The sequence below is a fragment of the Lotus japonicus genome, chromosome 3 (assembly GCF_012489685.1).
Source record: "Lotus japonicus ecotype B-129 chromosome 3, LjGifu_v1.2".
Classification (NCBI taxonomy): Eukaryota; Viridiplantae; Streptophyta; class Magnoliopsida; order Fabales; family Fabaceae; genus Lotus; species Lotus japonicus.
In genome coordinates this window covers 72,994,198-73,018,345 of record NC_080043.1, presented here as the reverse complement: position 1 = coordinate 73,018,345, position 24,148 = coordinate 72,994,198, and the positions used below count along the sequence as shown (strand labels likewise).

Genomic DNA, 24,148 nt, shown 5'->3' with positions numbered 1-24,148 from the left:
CAGATGTTAATCTACTGGGATTGAATTTCTGTTTGTGTGTTTGGCCAACACTTTGCTTGATCCTAAAGTTTCATGTAACATGTGATATGTCATGATAACTTGGACATGTGATTTCAACATAAAATAGGAATTATACTAGGGATAAAAGTTCTTGATTGATGAGATCACTAATTAAGCTTCTTCTGAGAGATCTGGGAACATCAATTAGTTAATTAGGGATTTTTCTCTAAGAGATTATGTTAAATCCAATATAGTGACTTCAATCTCCCAACTTGTAATCACAAAGTGACAAAGATATAGGAATTAGGGATTAGTATTTGATTGAACTAAGTGTAGATTACACCTAATCTGTCCAGCTAACAAACACACCGTGATAGTATACAGAGAGCGAAATCAATGCAATATGAACGTAAAAGCCTCTCTATCGCTTTAGATAAACCCAAGAAAACCTTGTTCACACCGTCTTGCGAACCATAACTCCACAACTTTTATATAATAAGAGCATACTCTTCCACCACCATGAGTCATGTTCTTTAGAGTTTTGTTATTTATATTATAGTCCATCATACAAATAACATTTTTTATATCTACACATTATAAAGTACATACGAACTAAGGATATGTTTATATAAAAGTTGAACACCATGCGACTGAAATTTGTAAAATAATTGTTTCCAAGTTTTTGGCATTGAAAAGTTAAATTTGGCTTTCCTATGCAAGTTGAATGTGTTTTCAGGTGTTTCCCAAAAACACTATACCGTGTGTTTGAGTGAAGCTAAAACACCTTTTATTTTGTTTAGGAAAGCCAAATCCAACTTTTCAGGGAGAAAAGCGTGAAAGTATTGGATGATAAAATAACATACCCTATGATGAAGGGTTGATGTTGAATGTATTGGATGATAAAACAGCATACCCTATGATGTGTTTTCAAAAAAAAAAAAAGCATACCCTATGATGTTATCAAATCACAATTTAATTCTCGACAGATCACTCTAAAAAAATAATCTTTATAATAACTTATAAAATATGCTTAATTATATATGTAGATCTACATGCTTCATAAATATCTAAAAGATTTATTACTCTGTTTTTTCCACAACAGGAATAAAGATATGTTAACCTATGATATTATGTAAACTATCTAACTCCATCACTATCCTGGTGACTTCTATTAATTAATCAAGGCCAAGGGCATACTCTGCATATATACAAATGGTGATACCAAAGTAAAATTAGAAGAGTAAAGAACAAACATGCGCAAATTAAGTGTGATACACTGTTTCAATAGCCTAACTGAGATGTTGATGTTAATTCACATTTCATATCCTATCTTTATGAAGACAAGGACAGACAAACTCAAATTTGATTATCATACAAGATCTTGAAGAACAAGAAGCCATTTTTGCTTAAAAACAATTCATCAAATCATAGCAAAATGACAGCTCCACATGCTCCCAATTGTGTGTGTTCCTTTTTTGTTTCTTTCTTGGTTGGGAGGCAAAATTAAAGGCAGTGATATTTTATTGGAGGAATGGTGAAGACTGAGGTATGCCACCACAAGTAAAATAGACAGTCCAACCGAACTCAGCGTGAGATTACTATGATTATTAACTGTCATAATGACTAGACTTTCAGTTGCTCTTGCTCCTTAAACCCCATCATAATACTCATGTTTCATGATTAAAACGAGATTAGTGTTAACATCAGGCCGATATGGGCCTACAAAAACGCTTCAGGTATGAAATCAAGGCAATCAAGATTCAAGATTTTAATCAAACAACACATTGCTTTTGAAATGATGTGATAGCAGAGCTGAGTGTCATTGTGGCTTACTTTCACATGGCTTGCCTCACCTACTTCTCTGATCCCAATAGAGATGGTCGATTTCTCCACCTGCAGGTGGGTCAATGTTGGAGTCTATGACAATCACAACCCATTGAAAATGTGCATTTTGGTGGACCAATGGTAAAAATGACACTCACTAGCGTCCAAATTTCTAAACAGTGTGGAACCTTTGTCATTGTCATGAACCCAACATGCAAGACATATATATCTTTGATACAAACATTCTCAGGTTGACATTTAGGACATTGTCAATTAATTCCTTGTAAGAAGGAAACTAAAATAACCACATGAGTTCTAAACTCTAGCAGCAGAAGATGCTTGGTATCCAATAGTAGGATGGCACACATAACTAAGTAGAAGCTTGGCCAAAGTATATTTTAAATATCAGAAGTCAAGTGAAATCAACTAGACCTGCTCTATTGGTTCTTTTCTTATTTAATAAATAGAGAAATGGCTTATGTTTTGGATGAACCAAACACATGCAGACCCATCAACTTATTATCAGTTTCAGATAAACTCTTGAGCAGCTAAAAGCAGTTTAGAATTTCTTTTGCAATAACACAAGGTATTACATGTTGGTTGCTCACCCCGTCCCCACTTTATTTCCTAACTATGAGGTCAATGGCTCGACCATCACCATGGGAACAAAGCACATTTGTTGGTCAATCGTTTACCGCTTCATACGAATATCTGGGGTGATAAGATTATTCAATGCGCGGTGGATACACCCTAGTGTCAAGCAGGGAAAAAAAGTAATTGCCTCTGCAATTAATTGTGAAACTTTGGCTGCATATAATGCAAAAGTTTACCTAACTTCACCACCAATTGTATTAATCACTTGGCCATTTTGAAGTACTTGTGCTATTACAAAACAATTTAAAGCTAGATGGAAGTTCAATCTTCTAACTTTGAAATAAATCTAATGAAAGAACCACTATTTATGAAAAAATAAAAGCACATAACAGCAAAACACAACTTCTGTCAAATAACCAAAATGCATTTAGATTTTAGGCCTTCTGGAACAAGAGATACATGAGGACAAAAGAAAAAAAATAGGTAAAGCATGGAGAGCTCTTGCCCAATGTGAAACAAAAGGAATAAACTTGGGTATGGGATGTAGGAGGGGGACTACTTATAACATGTTCGGATCAATATAATCAGTACTGACATCTAGAAGCTACTAACAGAAGCTTCTCTGCAGATCTGAATCAATGGTAATAGAGTTTCCAAACATGCACTTAGAGCTTGAGAGACAAATCAAGCTTCTGTAACTTCTCTTGTTTAGACTTCAAATGCGTAGTGCTACTGCTGCTGCTACTACTACCGCTACCCAAACTGTAACCTCCAAATCCCTCTGTAACCTTCCTTGTAGAAAACATGCCAAACTTTGGATTGCCACCAGGCAAGGGTGATTCAGATTCTGCCCCCACATGAAAATTCCTTGGTGATGTTAGCTTCCCAATTGCTGGTTGTGAATCAAAAGGCAGTCCCTGCCTCTGCCACCCATTTTGGCCATGGGAATGCAAAAAACCAAAAAGTGGTGTTTGGTAAGAAGGTTTGTTGATCATAGAATGCACCTGAATTCCAAGTGATTTGTTACATAAGCCAAACGAAGGCAGAGAAGCCATGCTGGGGTAGTACCTCTGTCCAAAATCCAGTGAAGCTGCAGCACCAGCTCTGTACCCTCTTCTAGCCAATGTTCTTTCACGTTTGTGTGCATTCTGGTGCCCCCCAAGTGCCTGGGAGCTATAAAATTTTCTCTGGCAGTAGTTGCATGAGAAAACTCTAGGATCCAGTTCATTTTCATGACTAGATTCTGAGGAATTTTCTGATAAATCTGTGTGGAAACAATTGAGGAGGTTGAGTTCTGGCTTTGATTCATCACCAGATGAGTCCTTGTTGGAGAGACTTAGATCTAGTAAAAGAGGAGGAGGAGCTTGATCAAGTGGGTGTTTTTTATCTTCATTTTCTGAAAATAAGATGTTCAAATTTTCAGATGAACATGGCTCTGGCTTTAGAAGATTCATATGGGTACCTTAGTACTTGGTTATGGAAATTTGGTTTAACAGCAAGTAAGATGAAGTTTGTAAATGTTGTAGCAACAATAAATGCTGTGATATGTATAGTAGTAGATAGCACTATTTTACAGGTACAAGGTCTTAATAAAGCAAGACCTAAATGCTGAGACAACAGTTTGTATGAGAGTGAGTGAGTGAAAGAGAGAGCTGTGTTGCATTGCATCCAAGTTGGATTGGAACTTATGTACTAGTAGAATACCCATGTATGCTAGCCATGCCCCATTGATATTTTTTATAATAAGTTTTATTTGTCTTGTCTCTTTACATTTCTGGTTTTGGTATCTGCCTTTTATTGGTATATTCATGTCTATAGGTTATGACAGGCTAAAAATGCAAGACAAGGTCAATAGCCTACTTTTAAATTTCAGAATAATGTAGTGTTGTGGAATGGACTTGTCTTATAAAAGGTGTGGTATTCTCAATTTCTTATCACTGTTGCCTGCATTATTGTAATATTGTTTGATTATTTGATAGTAGGGATTAGTGATAAATTCAGGAATTTTACGCTGTGAGGTAAATATATAAATATAAAATTATAACACTAAAAACATAACATAACTAATAAAAGTTTAAATAAATTTAAGAATTAATTTTTCAAAGTTTTCAAATTCTATATATATATATATAGTATAATTTTTCATTTTTAAAACTATTAACTATTTTCCTCTCTTTTATTTCAATAAAAAACAGTCTGTCTTTTATGAAAAATTCATGGTGGAGTGATAAATCAATAAAACATAATTTGTTTTAGAATCTTAGTATTTCACATTTCTTTAAGAATAATTTAATACATCCATAACAAAAAATTATTTCAAAGAAATACAGGGTTCCAATTATTTCAAAAAAACTCATTTTTTTCAGCACTGCAACAATTCCACTCCAACAAACTAGATCACTGTCCAACTTCCATGTGATGAGAACCTTCACCAAGAGATTTAGTTTTGTGAATTTCTTAACTAAGAGCACCGATGTTGCTTAGGTAGAGGGTAACATGAGGTATTGTGATATTGCCATGAAAGTTGAAGGTGGTAGAGACGAATTTGTCATTTCTATGGTAGCGTTTGGTGACGGAACGAGACAGGACAGAACAGAACGGAACGGGACAGAACAGGATGGAACATGACAATGATGTTATGTGTGTTATGTTTGGTAACTCCAAGTCAATAGAACAGAACAATGATTTTAATTACATATATAACCCTGCATGTATAATATTTGATTGAGGAAAACAAATTGAACTCAATTGAACATTTTGCATAGAAACCGTTTGTTATTGCTTACTTCATGAAATAATCACTTATTTCTTTAAAATAATCACTTATATATTGTTTAAGTTGTTTCAGTATGCTATTGAAAAAAGCAGAAACCTAATTATCTATTTAAGCTATTTTAAGTGTGTTTGTTTAAATTAAAAAATATTGATTTTTAACTATAATTTTTTTTAAGAGATTTTGAGAAAAGCATAAGTTGATTCGTGTTTGACTACTCTAATTAAAATCACTTTTTTTTTTATCTCCTCTCATCTATCATCATAGATTTTCATTATAAGATAAAGTAACTGTTTCAAATAATCTGTTTTCAGCTTCAACTGAAACAAACACAAAAAAGTGATTTTTTGATTAAAAAGTAATTTTTTTCAAAATAAGTTGAATCAAACGCACTCTAATTGGCTCGTTTATCATTTCTTACGAAAACTGATTTTACTTTTGGAAAAATAATTGATTTTATTTTAATTAAGTTGATTCGTGTTTGACTACTCTAATTAAAATCACTTTTTTATCTCCTCTCATCTATCAGATTTTCATGATAAGCTAAAATAACTGTTTCAAATAATATGTTTTCAGCTTCACCTGAAACAAACACAAAAAGTGATATTTTGATGAAAAAATTGATTTTTGATTTTAAACGTGATTTTTGATTAATAAGTGATTTTTTTTTTATTTTAAAAGTGATTTTTTGATTAAAAAGTGATTTTTCAAAATAAGTTGAATCAAACACACTTTAATTGGCTCGTTTATCATTGCTTACAAAAAGTGATTTTACTTTTGAAAAAATTATTGATTTTATTTTAAGTGATTTTTTTTGAAAAAGTAGATTTTCATTTAACTTTGTCTACAAATATAATAAGTGCTTTCAATTTTAGAAGTGATTTTAAACTGTTTAGATATATAAAATTCCAAATATAAATTAGGGGTAGTTTTGAACTTGCAAAAGTTTTAAGAGAGTGTTTCGTTCTGTTCCCTTCTGTTCCACCATTTTCCAGGGAACCAAAGTGTCCCGTTCCTGGAGTCTTTTGTCTCGTTCCGTTCCATATTAAAAACATGACAAACACAGAATGGAACCCATATGTCCTGTTCCGTTCCCTTCACACCTGTCTACCAAACGCTACCTATAACTCAACCCCATCCTGACATGTATGTGTAAGGAGCAAATAGACCGGCGGAATATTAAAGGGAATGAGAAATTTTCGTGTAGGATGCTTAGTGGTGTGTTCAACCGGCACTTTAACACGCCACATTATTAGAATTTGGGATGCCTATACTCAACTACAAAAGCTAGCTCAAGAGTTGAGGTTTTACTCTGATACCATATTAGAATTTGAGAGACTTATAATCAACCACAAAAGCTAGCTCAAGAGTTGAGGTTTGCACTACTCTTATAAAAGTTATCTATGCTCTATCTCTAGCCAATGTGGGATTTCGAACACACATCAGCTTCACTAGTTTCACTGTTAAGGATCACTAACATTTGGGGAGTTAGGGATAATGTGATTGGCGATTTTCACATTTAAAGGCTTAACTATGAAGCTATTCTCTTTTTCTAGAGATAATGAGTGAACGCTCAAATCTTTTAGGTAACAATTTTTCTATTCAATAAAATGATATGAGACTAGCCACTACCACTTTCTTTATGTTCACTTTTTCTCTTATTTTTCACATATTAAATAACTTAAATTCTTTTTTTCACCATTCATCTCTCTTTATTCTTATCTTCTCTCTTCATATATTTCTTCTTGTGCAAACACTAGGATGGGTGAAATCCAAGAGGGGGCGAATTAGGGTTTCAAAACTATCACAGATTAAAAAAATTACAAAATTTTAAGTCAAAAAATTCTCGTAATTTATTATCAATCTATGAAAATGGATTACCACAGAACTGTAATCTGTTGTCAGAGATTGATATTTTGTTACCAAAACACAAAATTCATACAAATCTCAAATTTTTATCACGAAAACGAAATTAACACCAGATTCAACCATACATAAATTCATACAACCATGAACAACATATATAATGAATCAATTTGAACTAAATCAACATGCAAACCCAAAAGCCCCAATTTTTCAATCAAGAACCCTAAAACTCAAATTAATTACATAAATTAAAAAGATGAGGGTTGAGAGGATCACACCAGATATTTATCCTAATTCACCTCAATTGTTGTTTCGATGAAGCTACATCCCATCCTCATCTCGACAGTTAAGATTTTTCCACTATGATAAAAAACCGAAGCAATTACATAAATAACTTTGAACCCTATTAACTAAACAAGAACTAGAAACCTACTTGCTCTTCCACACTAAACCCTATGGTGCACAATTCAACCCTTCAATTTTTCAATGAAGAAGAATAAGAAGGAAGACCAAAGATGAAAAACACTTGGAATCCTTTTGACAATTAGCTCCCAGATCTCAAATCTTGTGTAAAAGTGTGTTGTAATGTATTTATGGAAGTGAGAAACCCTTATAAACTTGTGTCCAACCTTTCTCACACTTATATTCAACTTCTGATCTGGTCCAAGAGAGAAAAGGAAGTGTTTTTATCAAAAACACGTGCTGGAAATCGATTTCCCATTAGTAGTAATCCATTTCCCAGTACAATTTCTTAGCGGAGTAACATGTTACTGAAATCTAGTAATCTATTAAGTAGATTGGTTGTTTACACAATGAAAACCGCTTAAAAACACATTTAATGCCATTTTTTCTAGGGTTTCAAAAGCTTTTAATTATATAAAAATTAAACTCATTTTAGAAGTTTAGAAAGCCAATTAACCAAAGAACTTAGGAGTTCTTCCTTAGAATTAAAAACCTACTTAGAAAGCAAAGAAAACGATAAATCTATCTATTACAACCTTCACTCCTCTAGCTAGAGATCTTCAATCATTTTTCTTCTTTTGTAGTATTGTTGTGATCATCAAAACCATGCCTAAGGTTGCAGGAGTAAGACCTCTTCTTCACAATCTTATCCTTTTTGATGATGACAAAACACTTTGAAATTTTAGTCCAAATAAGAGCAACTTCCACTTTCTTTTGCACTTCATGGTCCTCTTGAAACTTTAGATCAAATACCTGTAATTACAATAAACAAGCTCAACCTTTCTCCCTCTTTTTGACATAATCAAAAGAATAAAAAGTAAACAATATCTAGTGCATATAGTATAGAGAAAATTACAATGAACTATAGGTGCAAAGGAGTAACTCATGAGACAAAAGAAAAATATGAAAATTTAAAATGCAACTTTAATAACATAAAAAGAAACATAGCACAAGAAAACACATTGCTACTAATATCACCATAATCCAAATATGATAAGAAGCCCAATAAAACATAAGACAAAGAGGTTCAACCAACTAGTAATAACTATTAATGTTAAACAAAACATCATAACTCATAAGTATCAAAATTCAACTAAAAGTGTGTATTGGATAAATGTAATAGCCAATCATTGTAAACACTTCTTCACAATATATTCAATGCATACAATGTATTTAATCAAACATAAGATTCAAATAGCATTAAATCTAATATATAGTGAATAAGGAATTTTCCAAGAACATTTTAAGGTCACAAGACACAGAAAAAGAAGATTTTCTTATTATAAGAGAGCTGGAAATTGATTTCCCTTAGCCTGTAATTGAATTCCCAGTATAATTTTTCAGCCCAGTAATTTGTTACTGAAATATAGTAATCTATTATTTAGATTGGTTGTTTACACCATGAAAACCACTTACAAATAGAGTTGGGTAAGCAGGTCGAAGTCCGCGGGTCGGCCCATGAGACCGCGGACTAGTGCGGGCTATAGCTCGCAAAATAGATGATTTCTTAACTGTCGGCCTACGCGGGGCGGGGTAGGCTTATGAGGGCATAAAAGAGGTAAGAGAGGCCAAAGTCCGCAGACCGGTCAGCAGGACTGCAAACTAGTGCGGTTATAGCCCGGAAAATAGAGGACCGCTTAAATGCGGGCCTACGGGGGGCGAGCTTGTGCGGAGCGGTCCTACGCGGGGCAGACCAGCCTGCGTACCCAGCTCTACTTACAAACACTTTTAAAACCACGTTTCCATAGGATTTCTAAAGCTTTTAATTAAACATTTAAGTTCATATTAAACACATTTTAGAAATTTAGAGAGCTAATTAACTAAAGAACTTAGGTGTTCAATCATTTTTCTTCTTTTGTAGTGTTAATTGTATCATTAAAACCATGCCTAAGGTTGTAGGAGCAAGACCTCTTCTTCACATCTTGTACAACCAAATACACCATAAAAGGGGGTTATTAAGATAGATATCCCCAAACCCACCAAAAAACGGTCGGTTAAACGGGTTGCCCAGGTCCATATTGTCACCATGTATTCCTATAGAAGCTACCTCTTTTTCTTTGGAATATTTCTGAACGAAAGTAATGTGAGTTTACAGGCTCACCTTTTATATTGAAATTTGGATTCAAGTGTACTTGTAAGGCTTCACCTGTCCCATATTACCGTGCTTTTACCAACAGAGAATTCAAGTGAATGTGATGTTGGTGATTTTAGTATCATCAATGGATTTTAGTAGTAATGTGATTTATTGTAGGTCGATGCGATTACGCGTTAAGCTCGGAAACGAGTAAGGGTAGTGCGGGGTGCACGCTTGTTGAGCCAACGCATAATTGACCGCGATTAGATTGCGGGGTTCCAAGGGGCGGAGCCCCTGGCTGGAACAAACTCCTTTATGAAGTCATTCTGTTTTATTAACCGTTTTTCGGTTTCTGAAACAAACTCCTTTATAAGGAGTCATCTGGCCTCAGTTTCATGTACAGAAAACAAAAGACCGATCTCTCTGTACATTCCTGATCTGTTCTCATTTGTCTGTTCTCATTTGTCTGAAGCAGATTGTTCTTCAAGAATTATCCCAACAAGAATTTCGTGAACCCAGGTAAGAAAGTGTACAAACACGATTCTTCGAAGTTATTCAGGATTATCATACCCAAATTTCTAACATGTGACATCATAAACTGAGGTCCCTAGTTTTATCCGAAGCAATTACCTTTTGAATTTTCATAGTTGGCCATGGGTCCTTCCTTATGCTTTTTCCTCTGTATTTTCGTTAAGATGATAATGCTACAAGTTAATAATTGAAGCCTATTCTAGGAATTTCAGAATGCAGATTTATACCTTTTCTTCCACGAGTAAAGTCTGACATGAACAATTGCCATGTAGGGCAACCAATCCTTACTTTCTCTTATGAAGTTAGGATTTATCATACATCATTTTGCTTACTTTTGTCCCACACAACATGTTGAATTATTAACCGTGCAGCAATCCAATTTCCAAACCACCCCTAGATAAATTTGACATTCCCACCCCTCCCCTCCCACTTCTATTTCTGAAGTTGAATGATTAAGTGGATGTTTAGATTTCAGTTCAACTCAACATAAAATTGACCTCAAGTGAACGCTTTTAAATTTGAGATTTGACATTTGGACTAAACATGGTTTCGTGATTGAAAACCAAACATGCACTAAACTTGTCTCTCTTTCATGTGCAGTTGTTATTTAATTTAATCTCGATTAGTAGACCGTAAAGTAGTATTTATATTCATAAACATCATTGTTTTCTATATTTCTCTCTTCATATTATATCATATCATATATCACATTTATCATTTATCTCTACTAACTCATAAATGGTGGACATCCAACATTATTATACTTAATTTGTCGTATGTATTAGCTAGGTTTAGGTGACATTTTCATATGTCATGGCCAATGTTAGGTGAGTTTCCATAATATAGTATAAAGCTAAGACTGATATAGATTATGAAGTCTATGCATGAATGAGGCAATGATCAATTTCTAATGTTCTCTAAGTAAACTCATATATTAATGATCTAATCCTACAATGCTAGTAGTAAATGAGGTCCCCCACCAACACAATTCTAACCCTTTTTCTTTCCTTTTTGCTTGCAACCTCATTTTATTGTGATAGTGACAACAACCAACACAAGGTGTTGGACACAAGCAACAGAAGCCGCACGGTTGGACTGCAAATTAAAAAACACATGCTGTGGTACCTAGCGAAGAATTCTTTGACATATGATGGATAAGTAACAACTTTTGAGAGTGTTTAGCTTCTATCTGCCCCTGCCAATGCCTGTGTTCACTTTGGCTTGGAATCAAATCCTTGATAAGAAATGATAGTGACAAGAAATGACACCTTGTATACATGTCTGCCTCACATTGAAAAAGCTTAGAGAGTATCACGCAGTTAAGAAAACAGAACCTTGAACATAATGGAAAGTCCAGTACTAATTTTCCTTTCCTTTGCACGCTTTTGTGTACATTTTTTTTTTCAAACCATGGGAGATGAATTGTTAAATTAATTGTACTTGTGCGATTCGGCATGGATATTGATCTTATAGGATAGGATAGGAGGCTAGGAGCCCTTAATCAAATAATGTATTTTAGGCATAAATAGTACAAATTCTAGGAAAATTTGTAAAATAAATTTTATTTAAAAAATTCTCATTGTAATGTAATTAGTCTTTACAAGATCTTATTTATCTACTTTCATTTAATAATTATGTATCTGAATTCTGAAGTATAATTTATGTTAAATTCAATTTTTGGCTGTTAAAAGTGTTTATAAATCGTAAAAATGTGTCGATTATAGAATAGCAATAACACATCGATTCTCACTTTTAATCGACTGACAAAAAGTGAAAAACTATCACAAAAGTACGTTTGAAAAACTGTAGCTATTATTTTGAACAAAAAACATTTTTAGAGCTTGTATTAATTTTCACTCTTATATAACAAAGTCTAGTTTATTTATCATGAGATCAATTTGTGTGGAAAATGAAAGAAAGAGCACAATTTGTGTGAAAAATCATTATTGTCGATAGAAGTCAAGGGAACATCAAAATATGCATTGGTATGGTGGGAGATAGAGATGTAAATGAGATAGATAAGTACTCAGCTGCTTTTGAAGTTCTCTGCATTTGTACAATTGGTTTGCTGGGCCGAATTTGATTCGAAATCCACAATATTAGATATTCTTGCTTGTTTATTCTGTATGAATCACTGTTCTATGTTCAAACATCGTACCAACATGAGAACATCTAAGGATAACTCAAACATGACCACTTATCTCCCACTATGTATCACAGTCCGATCCAAATCACATCACACATGTGCTCCAAGAAAATGTTTCTGTCAATATGACACAAGAGAGATAGGTCAACATGTGTCCATGGCTCATTGGTAGTAAGTCATGTTGCTGGAAATTGAGTCAGGATTTTATTTTTGTAATCATAAAATAAAATATGCCTAAGGTCTAATTGTAAGTGGAGGAAAATAGTTAAGTAGAACTAAGCCGACCAAAATGGTATGGTATTTGAAACTCAAATGATATAATCTCTAATTAGATATAAAGTGATTGTTCAAAATTCGATTCTCTAGAAAAAAAAGAATTCATTGGTCAACTTCTTAATGTTTAGTTTCATGACTATTGGGGATGAGATACCTTTGCTAAGGGTCCGTTTGGTACACTGTATAGTATAAGATCTAATAAAATTTTAATATTATACAGCGTTTAGTCATACATTGTATAATTTGGTGGCGACAATGGTAATGGTGGTATTGGAAGTTCATGGTGGTGGCGGTAGCGGCGATGGTGGTAATGGTGGTGGTGGTGGAGGGTGGGGGTGGCAGTGGTGGTATGACAGTACCAACGATGGTGGCAATGGTGGAGCGTGGTGGTGGTGGCGGTAGCAGTGGCGGCGACGGTGGTGTTGGAGTGTTGTGGTGGTGGTGGCGGTAGTGGTGGCGGCGTGGTGGAGATGCCGGCGACGGTGGTTGTGGTAGTAGTGGCGATAACGATGACAGTATCAACGATGGTGGCAGTGGTGGAGCGTGGTGGTGGTGGTGGGGGTAGTGGCGACAGTGGTGGTGGATGGTTGTGGTGGCGGCTGATTAAATATATTAAAGTAGTTTATACGCTCTCATATCATGCTTTATCTATCATGTATAAGGGAAGATTGATGTATAAACTTATACAATGCAATGTGAGCACCAAACAATGGATAAACCCATAATGTATTGTATAAGCTTATATTATCATGCCTAATACGGTGTAACAAACGACAAGTGATTTTTAAGATGTAATCTTTTAAAATAATATTTATGATTTTTTTCAAATGTTTTTAAATAAAATATTACTTGTTAAATATTGTAGTCAATTTCATTTACTTTTTATAATATAAATTTTTTTTAGTTTTTGAATAGAAGTCTTTTTTATCAAAGACCAAGACCATAAATGATGTAAATTACAAAAAAAAAAAAAAGTATTGAAAGATGAGTTTTTACGTTAGTGACATGAATTTGGAAGGATGAGTTGTTGTTGTCTACAAGTCATGACAATAGCTGAAGTTGCAATAATAATGGAGTTACTAAGAGAACCAATTCTGCCACAACAATATTGATAAGGCCTCCTATTTCCAATCTGTACCACTTACTGAAATTTATTTGATATTTTTACGCACTTTCTACATGCTATATATGATCTATGATATCAGAACCAAGAAATGGAAGGATGAATTTCTTGATTTTTACTCGGCATTGCTTCTGATACAAGGATAAACAATCAAATGAACAAATACACTACCCCAAAAAAGTAGTTTTTTCATGACACAAGCTACTAAGCCCAATAGACATGGAACATGGAACGGTTTACACAAGTTGAGCACCCACCATATTAAACAGCCTCATTTGGTTAGCCAGTAGATGAAAATGAGAAATATGCATACAGATGCAACAAGAGAGAGTATAATGGTATCCATTGACTTTTTTCGCTTTATTGCCCCGAGTATGCTATTTACCTGCATTATATTATTGAAAGCAGTTATATTAAACAGCAGATTTCTAAGCAATACAACATTCATGCAGACTAAAAACTACAACATCTTTCAGCAGTTCTCATGAAATTGAAATCTACCAAACTATTTCACGAAGAAATTAACATCATTATTCGATGCCTTTTTATTGGGTACTTCTTATTCAATCTCACAAGTCACAACACAATGCAGGATGTAGAATCATAGATGGTAAAAAGGAAACGGATTAGAGTCGTACCGTTGGGAGGCGACCGCTCACATTGCTGATCTTTGAATTGATGCCACCAAATGTTGAACGCTGGAAGACAAGCGCACCGAGTGTTGCTTGTGCTTGTGAAATAACAGTGTCCACCTGCAGCACAGGAACGAGCAGAACAGTTCAAAACAATATTATTCCCAATTGAAGAACAGGCAGAATTTTAAAGAAAAATAAAACGAAGACATGTCCCAAATGTAAGGCGTGTTAAGCATTTCCTGCATACGAAATTCCAAAAAAGCCTTAACATACTTTTTTTTAATTCTAACATTTCAGCATTAATATACTTAAAGAACTAGGCTTTTGTTTAATGGGGCTCAAAAGCAGTTTCTTAAACCCACGCTGATTAGATCAAGTTACAAATTAAATAAACAACTAAATGAATAAAAAAATCTAGAGCACAATCCACTATTCCAATAATAGCATCCCGTTGTTTTTTTAGCATTAAACTCTCCTCCTTATAGAAATCTTCACATCTGAAGTTTGATTTGAAAAAGTAATAATAAATTGCAATCCTGAAGTTTTAACAAGATATTCACCCAATTCTCATGGCCCAAATCCCTTCTTCATCCCAGCATCAAACATTATTATATTCTTTTCCTAAACAGGTATAATATAAAAACCATTCATGCGTCTTTACCTTACAGTTTACGTTTTAGAGATAGTTGATTCAGGACATGGTGTCATAGCTTCTATGACCAAGTAATCTAGAGATCTTTCTTACCTCCATTCTTCTAATAAGAAGTTAAGCCCAAATGGTGTTCGTGAGGGCATGTGTTGTAAAAATAAAATAATTCATGTGTTTTCACCCAATAGCTTAAATTTTTAGGATTGTTGGTTCATGGCACTCGTTAGATTTAACTCTGACCAAGACCTAGCTCATGTTGGTCCAAAATTTTATAAGCTCTCCCTAGTCATATCTTTAGTCAATGAGGGATCTCAACACACCCTCTAATACCCCAAACTGGGCATATGGAGCATGGAAATCGTAAGACTGGTTTTTAATGTTTGTTGATTGCACTAGGAAATTTGCAGGGCCAGGTAGATTTTATTGGGAAATCCGTTGGACTAGGTTGATTTTAGACAGTTGTGGGTGCATCATAAATTTTGGCAAGGCCTAACCCTATCTCAAAAGCTAACTCATAAGGTGAGGATTGCACATGCCGTTATAAGCTACATACTTCGGTTATATCTCTAGGTGATGTAGCCATGTAGGATCTCAACAACCCTAATGAGTTAATATAATTTTTTTTATGCTTGCACGTGACTTGCCCGTTTCAAAGCCTGCAACATAATCCAGCTAAAGAAAAAGTAGTCAATATCCAAATAGATGTGTTATTGGCAGGAGAGAAGTTTTAATTAGTTTCATACATAATAAAATATAACAGTATGACTACCACTGGAAATATCTAAACTAAAGAAAGAAAATGGCATTTAATATCACAAAAGTAAAGTAATTGTTAGATAACACTGACATGTCCTGTATTCCGGCTGATAGATGCACGTTCTTTAAGGAGTGCATGCTGTTCAGATCCTGCACCTGTTTCCAAGTCTAATCTTGTTCGATCAAATTCTTTAAAATCCTCTAATAGTGAAGCATGCTCTTGCTTAGCTCGAAGACTTGAGCGAAGACGATAAAACTCCTGGATTTCAATTATGTTAGGAACCAATTTATGAACTCAGGAAACAAGAACACAAGAAAGAAATAAGAGAGAAGTTCTAGTATTGATTGTGAAATGGAATGAAGAATTACAGAGGAGAGGAAATGGAATTCCCCTTCACTGACCAGAGCCTTGCTCCTACAGATAGCACAGAATGCAATCTGCTCTCTAACAATAAGATTCTAACCGAATACCCTCCCCCACTCTCCTCACACTCCTTTTAATTACATGGTATGATTCTTCCTCTCTCACTCTCTTTCCCCACGTCACCACCTTGGCTAACTAACTATGAGTCATGCCAACCTTGCCCCTTCTAGAATATACTTTCCATATTTTGGGCCCTACTGCCCCATCAGCAATCAGAGGCGCATCACTAGCTTGTTGCGGACCCTGAGTTCTATCAATGCCTTCTCCATAAGCTCTTGCCTTGTCCTCAAGGCAAAAAGAAGGAAACTGACTTTTAATCATATCAACATCTTCCCAAGTAGCTTCTTCTGGTTGCTGCCCTTTCCATTGGATGAGGATTTGCTTGATAGATTGCCCTTGTAATTGAACTGTTCTGGTAGCCAATACTTCAGTAGGCTCAATGAGGATTCCCCCATCTCCCTCCAGATCAGGAAGTTCCTCTCCTTCATGATAAGTCCCCACTGCTTTCTTTAAGAGGGATACATGGAAAACTGGATGCACCTTGGATCCAGGGGGTAATTTAAGCTGATATGCTACTGCTCCCACCCTTGCTACCACAGGATAAGGACCATAATACTTGGCTGCCAACTTGGCATAGATTCTTGTGACCACTGACTTCTGGCGGTGGGCCCGGAGTTTAACAAAAACCCATTCTCCAATACTGAAGCTCCTGTCACTCCTCTTTCTGTCAGCAAATTGCTTCATCCTATCCTGTGCCCTTGCCAGTTGTAGCCTTAGCTGTCTCAAAGCCTCATCACGTTCCAACAGCTCTTTTTGTACTGCCTCTACTCTGGTTTCTCCTTGTATCCAACGTGTGATAGTGGGAGGGGGTCTTCCATAGACTACTTCAAAAGGGGTCACACCTGTAGAGGCATGGAAACAAGTATTGTACCAATACTCAGCCCAAGGTATCCAGATGACCCAAGTCTTGGGTTGGTCTGCTATGAAGCATCTCAGATATGTTTCAAGGCACCTGTTCACCACCTCTGATTGCCCATCAGATTCAGGGTGGTAAGCAGTACTCATTTTCAATTTGGTTCCTTGAAGCTTAAACAGTTCCCTCCAGAAATTGCTTACAAAGATAGGGTCTCTATCACTTACAATAGAAGAAGGTACCCCATGTAATCTCACTATTTCCTTCCCAAATACCTCAGCTACACTCTTTGCTGTGTAAGGATGCTTGAGAGGGATGAAATGTGCATACTTAGAGAGTCTATCAACCACCACTAAAATTGCTTCAAACCCTTTAGATTTGGGAAGTCCAGTTATGAAATCCATAGACAAATCTTCCCAAATTCTCTCAGGAATGGGCAATGGTTGGAGGAGACCTCCTGGAGAGCTTGCAAGGTATTTTTGTCTTTGACACACATCACACTGCTTCACAAAATCTTGAACAGCAGACTTCATTCCCCTCCAATACACATTGGCAGCCAATCTTCTGTAGGTTCTATAAAACCCTGAGTGCCCTCCTTGTGGTGTGGTATGGAATTCAGTAAGCATGGTGTGAATCAACGGTGATTCCCTTGGCAAGACTAGCCTCCCCTCATACAGCAGAATGCCATTTTCATAAGTGTACCCCAGTGAGCTATCTTTCTTCTCATGGACAGACTTAATTATTTGTTGTAACTCTTCATCTTTACTGACTTCTTCCTTCAGATCCTTTCCTCCTAACCAGTCCACATGTGAGCCCATCTGTCGCAGCTCCAAGGTCTCATTCACCCTTGAGAGAGCATCAGCTCCCTTGTTTAATTTCCCTGGCTTGTAACTGATCTCAAAATCGAACCCTAACAACTTTGCAGCCCAGTTCTGTTGTTCCATAGTAACCACCTTCTGTTGTAGCAACTCTTTCAAGCTCCTTTGATCAGTAGTCACCTTGAAATGTCTGCCAAGTAGGTAAGGTCTCCAATGTTGGATTGCTAACCCCAAAGCCATCAACTCCTTCTCATAAGCAGATTTAGAGAGATTTCTCACCCCTAGTGCTTTACTGAAATAAGCAATGGGCCTCTTCTCTTGCATCAGTATAGCCCCTACTCCTACTCCTGAAGCATCACACTCAATGGTGAATTCCTTGGAGAAATCAGGTAAAGCTAGCACAGGTGAAGTAGTCAGCTTCTTCTTCAAGGTTTCAAAAGCCTCTTGTGCCTTCTCACTCCATTCAAAACCATTCTTCTTAGTTAATTCAGTCAGGGGTTTTGCTATTTTACCATAGTCCCTGATGAACTTTCTATAGTACCCAGTCAAGCCCAGAAAACCCCTCACCCCCTTGACATTCTTAGGTGTAGGCCAAGAGGTGACACTTTCTACCTTGCTGGGATCCACTTCGACACCTTGACCTGAAATCATATGTCCCAAATACTCCACCTTTTCCCTTCCAAACAGGCATTTCTTGCGGTTTGCGACCAGCCCTTGCTCTCTCAGAATACCCAAAACCTCCTGCAGATGCTCTAAATGAGAGGGCCAATCCTTACTATAAACTAGTATATCATCAAAGAACACCAACACCCTTTTCCTGAGAAGATGTCTGAAAATATCATTCATGAGACTTTGAAAGGTTGATGGTGCATTCATGAGGCCAAAGGGCATTACTAAAAACTCATAGTGGCCCTCATGGGTCCTAAAAGCAGTTTTGTGTACATCCTCTTCTTTGACTCTCACTTGGTGATAACCAGATTTGAGATCAAGCTTGGAGAAATACCGTGCACCATGGAGTTCATCAAGCAGCTCTTCTATGATTGGTATTGGAAACTTGTCTGGTATGGTTGCCTTATTTAAAGCTCTGTAATCCACACACATCCTCCAGCTATGGTCCTTCTTTTTCACTAAAATCACAGGGCTGGAAAATGAGCTGGTGCTGTGCCTTATAACCCCTCCCTCCAGCAATTCCTTCACCTGATTCTCAATCTCATTTTTCTGGTGATGGGGATACCTGTATGGCCTTACATTCACAGGACCTTCACCCTCCTTGAGTGTGATAGCATGCTGTTTGTTCCTTTTAGGAGGAAGGCCTTTTGGAGCTTGGAAAACCACAGAATGTCTCTCCAGGATCATGTCCAACTCAGCTTGCTGAACTCCAGTAACTCCCTTGTTATCCTTTTCCAATTGAACCTTCTCCTTACCAAGGTACCCTGAAAATCCAGCTCTACTAATCATAGTTTGCAATGCCACTAGCAGCCCTTCTTGCTCCTCATGGCCTTGCAGGGTAACCCACTTGTGTCCTGACCAGAAACTCATAGTCTTCTTGTCCCAATTGACTATCATATCCCCTAAGGTTCTAAGCCACTCTATTCCCAACACCATATCCACATTCCCTAATTCGAAGAGTTGGGCATCCACACACAGAGGGTGGTTTCCGGCTATTATCATCAATTCCTTGCACTTTCCCTTAGTTCTTGCTTGAGAACCATCTCCAAGAGTGATCCTTAAGGAAGGTGTGTCCACTACTGTCTTACCAAGCTTGTGCACCAAAGAAGTGCTAACAAAATTATGGGTTGCCCCACTATCTATTAATATCACAATTGGCAGTCCTTGAATGAGACCCAACAGCTTGATAGTTTGCGGTTTGTCCTTTCCTACTTGTTCCACCTGAGACAAACTCATGGAACTCAGCTCACCTTCAGAACTTTCTTCCTCCTCAATGACCTCTACCGCTAGAAGGTTTCCCCCTCCTTCCTTCTCCTCCTCATCCTCCATAATCAGTACTCTCAGCTGCTTATCTGGGCACTGATGCATAGGATGAAAGGCACCCCCACACTTGAAACACAATCCCTTCTGCCTTCTCTCCATCAATTCATTGTATGAGAGATGAGTGAATCCTCTGTCTCTGGGTGTGGAGCGGTTCTTCTCAGGTTGGGCCTGTCTATCATTGCGAGGCCCATTCCCTCCAGCGCGTGAGTTATTGTAACCCGAGCCCGAGTTCGTTTCCTTGCTTCCCTTAACAAAAACCCAATCGGAGCTCCTATTGGACCCTGATCCGTTTGCCCGGTTTCCTCCTAGTGACGATCGGGTCGGGCGCGCATGACCCGATCCACCATCGCCCATCGTCTCCCTTTCTACAGCTCTCGCTATTTGCAGGATTTTCATCCTGCTTAAATCTGCCATGGTTACCATGCTCCGAACCCGTCCCCGAATCTCTCCCTTCAATCCATGCAGAAAATACCCCAGAAATTGCTTCTCAGGTAGGCGAGGAATCTGCGCCGTTAGGTACTCAAAAGCGGTGATGTATTCTTCCACGGTTCCCCGTTGCCGGAGTTCGGTGAGTTGTTCGTAAACGTCGCCGTCACCTTGGCCCCCGTAGCACTCCAGCAATGCGCATTTGAAGCGTTCCCATGTCAGATTCTCTTCTTCGCTAAGGAGCGAATTGAAGAAGTGAATCGTGGGTCCTTCCATGCACAGTTGAGCCAAGCTAGCTCGCACCTCTGGTGGCGTATCCTGTACCCTGAAGTAGACCTCTGCGCGCGAGATCCATCCCGCGGGATCGTCACCATCGAACATGGGAAGTTCCACCTTCTTCGCTGACTGTCGAAACTCCGACAGCACATCTCCGGTGAGTCTGGTCATACTTCCCTTTCCCGATCCTGACCCATGATCTGCCTCCTTCGCAGGGGTCACGTTGTCGCCGGTGGAATCATCATCGACCTTCGTCTTGCCTATGGATTTCTCAAGCAGCGCGATGAGCGTTTCCTGGTTACGCTCCATCGTTGTCAGCGTCGACTTGACTCCAGAAAGCTCTGCTTCCAGCGTCGCGATTTTCGCCTCCATCTCCTTGCTCGCTCCTTTGTTCTGTCTCTTGGATGGCATTCACTGGCTCTTCCTCGATTTGGATCCGGTAGGTCGGACCAAATTGTTAGGAACCAATTTATGAACTCAGGAAACAAGAACACAAGAAAGAAATAAGAGAGAAGTTCTAGTATTGATTGTGAAATGGAATGAAGAATTACAGAGGAGAGGAAATGGAATTCCCCTTCACTGACCAGAGCCTTGCTCCTACAGATAGCACAGAATGCAATCTGCTCTCTAACAATAAGATTCTAACCGAATACCCTCCCCCACTCTCCTCACACTCCTTTTAATTACATGGTATGATTCTTCCTCTCTCACTCTCTTTCCCCATGTCACCACCTTGGCTAACTAACTATGAGTCATGCCAACCTTGCCCCTTCTAGAATATACTTTCCATATTTTGGGCCCTACTGCCCCATCAGCAATCAGAGGCGCATCACTAGCTTGTTGCGGACCCTGAGTTCTATCAAATTACATCCAACTCAGTGCAAAAAGTTTAAGTAGATAAAAAAAAATTACTTGATGTCAACATATCTAAGAAGAGCAAACTACAGAAATAATAAAGAATAAGATTCAGAAAATATGTATCATGTCTCAACTAGCTTACAATAATTCAATCACAAGTAAAAGGTTCTAACAAGAAGTAACGCCAATGACGGTCACAAGGAGTTTGTCTTTGTCATATCATTTGTATGTAAAAGGAGGATTCTTGTTACACAAAAACTTACTTATAAATTTCATTTGGAAAAAGTTCCTACAATATGTACTTCCCATAAATGGGAGTGGAGAAGTAGAACATACTTATTTCAGATCCACTCTTGTCAGAATTAAATCATTGTCCCTTATTTGCACACAGAAAGCAATTCAAAACAATGAATGCACCATGAACAGCATAAGACCATATATAGGGTAACACTAGCCCAGACTATAGAATACCTGGGTGATATCTTGAAGAATTTCTTGGTGTCTAGTCAAAGTATGAGAAACCATATCTGTACCACCAGAAGATACCCAAGCTTGCATCTGTGAGTTTACTTGTTGGAGTTGTTTTAGTAATTGTTCAATCCAAGACTCTAGATCATTCTCTGCAGCATCAGTTTTTGCAGAAACACTAGCAGAAACCAATTTACGAAAAGAACTCATCCGCTCGTCCAACTGAGCTTCAAGATTTCTGGCCTGAAAAAAATCAGGGGTAAAAATTCTGTTATCAGTCATTTACCTAAGAAAGAAAAATTAGGTATAATTTGGTAACCACAAAGGGAGACAAAATCAAATAGAATTGATGCACCTTCAAGCCACACAACAATATCAAATTTTTCTATCAATCATTTGCCTGAGAAAACAAAAATATGTCCAAACTAGGTGACCACAAAGGGAGACAATACAACTTGAATGAATGAACCTTCAAGTCACTTAAGAATATCAAATTCCATGAGTTTTCATCTATAATGATTAGGGAGCAGAAACCAAGTTATATAAACAGGCTAAATGACACCTACTCGGCAATCATAATTGTTCAATATAATAACCACTTTTCCATGATGGTGGAACTTAATGTCCCAAACAATGAAATTAGAAAAACAAAAATGAATTCAATATTTAAAGATTGTAAAAATCTATCTAGTCAAGGCAACTAAAATCCCATCATATTATGTAAGCATTCCATCAGTACTTCATCAAATGCTCATTCATAAAATGAAGATTTCCATCTGTCTTATACTTCTCAATAAAGTACTGCTCTATTTCTACCCCAATCCATGTAGACTGTATGGATAAGAAGATATCACTTCACCATCCATGATCACCCTGATTAGGTGCCTATAGACAACATTCATCTGACTCAAATTCACTCTATCTTAGTGCAGATCACAACACATAGAACCAGATCACCCTCCAGTCCCAAATCAAAATGAACCTAAAACTAGGAGCAAAATTCTCACCAGAACCATTTCAAGTATTCATAATTGACCCCAAAAATCACTACTAAAAACCAGTCACTTCATAAACCAAACCAAATCTTGTTGAAACCACAGATAGCAGCAATAGGGTAGAAGCCCATCTCATGAATTTCCCATCACCGACAAATTGAACAAACCCCAGAAAGAAAATTCGGAACTTTTGCATGATGGGGCATTCGAATTGTGCATACCGATATCATTTTCATCATTTACAGCACAATCAAAAGCATGATCTGACGAAATAAAAGTCAAAACGGGGGAAATTGATACCTGTTTGCGAAGGGCATCCCATGAACTAGGCACCTCCATGGTTGAGAAACAAGGATGAAAAACTGAAAGTTTGGATCGAAGAGTAGTGAATTGATCTTGTTATTTGTTGTTTGGGGATGAAGAAGACAGGTCGCCTGCTCCCGCGAGACAGACGACTCGATCCCTCCTTTTTTCTCTTTTTTAATGTTTTTTACTTTTGTTTTTTAATAGTTAAATAAGATTGCGTGCTATCTAATGCACCACTTGAGTCTAGATCTAACACCTCTCTTTCTTACATAAGACATGCGTTTGAAAGAAAGAAAAAAAGTTAAATATGTTTTTTTTTTTCTCTTAACTTTGAGTTTTGGTTTTCATCATTTATTAGCATCACTTTTGGCTGGCTATGTAACGCCCTGAATTTTAGGTGTCACTTTAGTAACCTATTAAAGTAAATATGCAATATTTTTCAAAAGAATGTATAAACACGAGTATATTTTTTTCTTTTCAAATGTATTTCCAAAACATGTCATGCATACTCCCAACTACAAGGGATTTACATCAAGCCTTGAACAAGGCGAGTACCCGAAACCCCAAATATAATTTCTAAAATCGTTATGCAAGTTTAAACCAATAATGGTTAGCTCTCTAACTCAAGGCTCTAACTCTACACCCGACTCTATTCTTCAAGTTCTCTTCTCCGACTCATACGAAGGTCAAGCTCCATCGAAGATTCTCCATCGCCTAATAGCGTTAAGCGCCCAAACAACAAGTAGCAAACAAAAAGGGTTAACTCCATGCAATTACCACGTATAAAAGGGTTAAAGCATGCTATCAAAGTTTAAGTGTGTAACATGGCACATAAGCTAGCAACTTAATTCAAGATAGATAACGACATATATCCAACAACCTAAATTTAATTCAGATATCAACAACATGGATTTAAATCAGATATCAGCAAAATCAACAACATAAAATCAAACCAGATATCCA

The 24,148-nt window shown here is 37.0% G+C and overlaps 2 protein-coding genes across 2 annotated transcripts; both read right to left on the bottom strand.

Moving 5' to 3' along the window:
* Positions 1–2,690: 2,690 nt before the first annotated feature.
* On the bottom strand, positions 2,691–4,073 carry LOC130742558 (zinc finger protein 3-like). The gene has a single exon (XM_057594651.1). It carries the CDS (start codon positions 3,870–3,872, stop codon positions 3,084–3,086), a length of 789 nt encoding a protein of 262 aa, XP_057450634.1. The 5' UTR covers positions 3,873–4,073; the 3' UTR covers positions 2,691–3,083.
* A 9,688-nt stretch (positions 4,074–13,761) lies between these two features.
* On the bottom strand, positions 13,762–23,368 carry LOC130745751 (Golgi SNAP receptor complex member 1-1). The gene is made up of 5 exons (XM_057598121.1): positions 23,180–23,368; positions 21,888–22,127; positions 15,801–15,968; positions 14,308–14,421; positions 13,762–14,054 (listed from the first exon to the last, which is right to left on the bottom strand). Exons 1-5 carry the CDS (start codon positions 23,216–23,218, stop codon positions 13,941–13,943), a joined length of 675 nt encoding a protein of 224 aa, XP_057454104.1. The 5' UTR covers positions 23,219–23,368; the 3' UTR covers positions 13,762–13,940.
* Between the last annotated feature and the right edge of the window lie 780 nt (positions 23,369–24,148).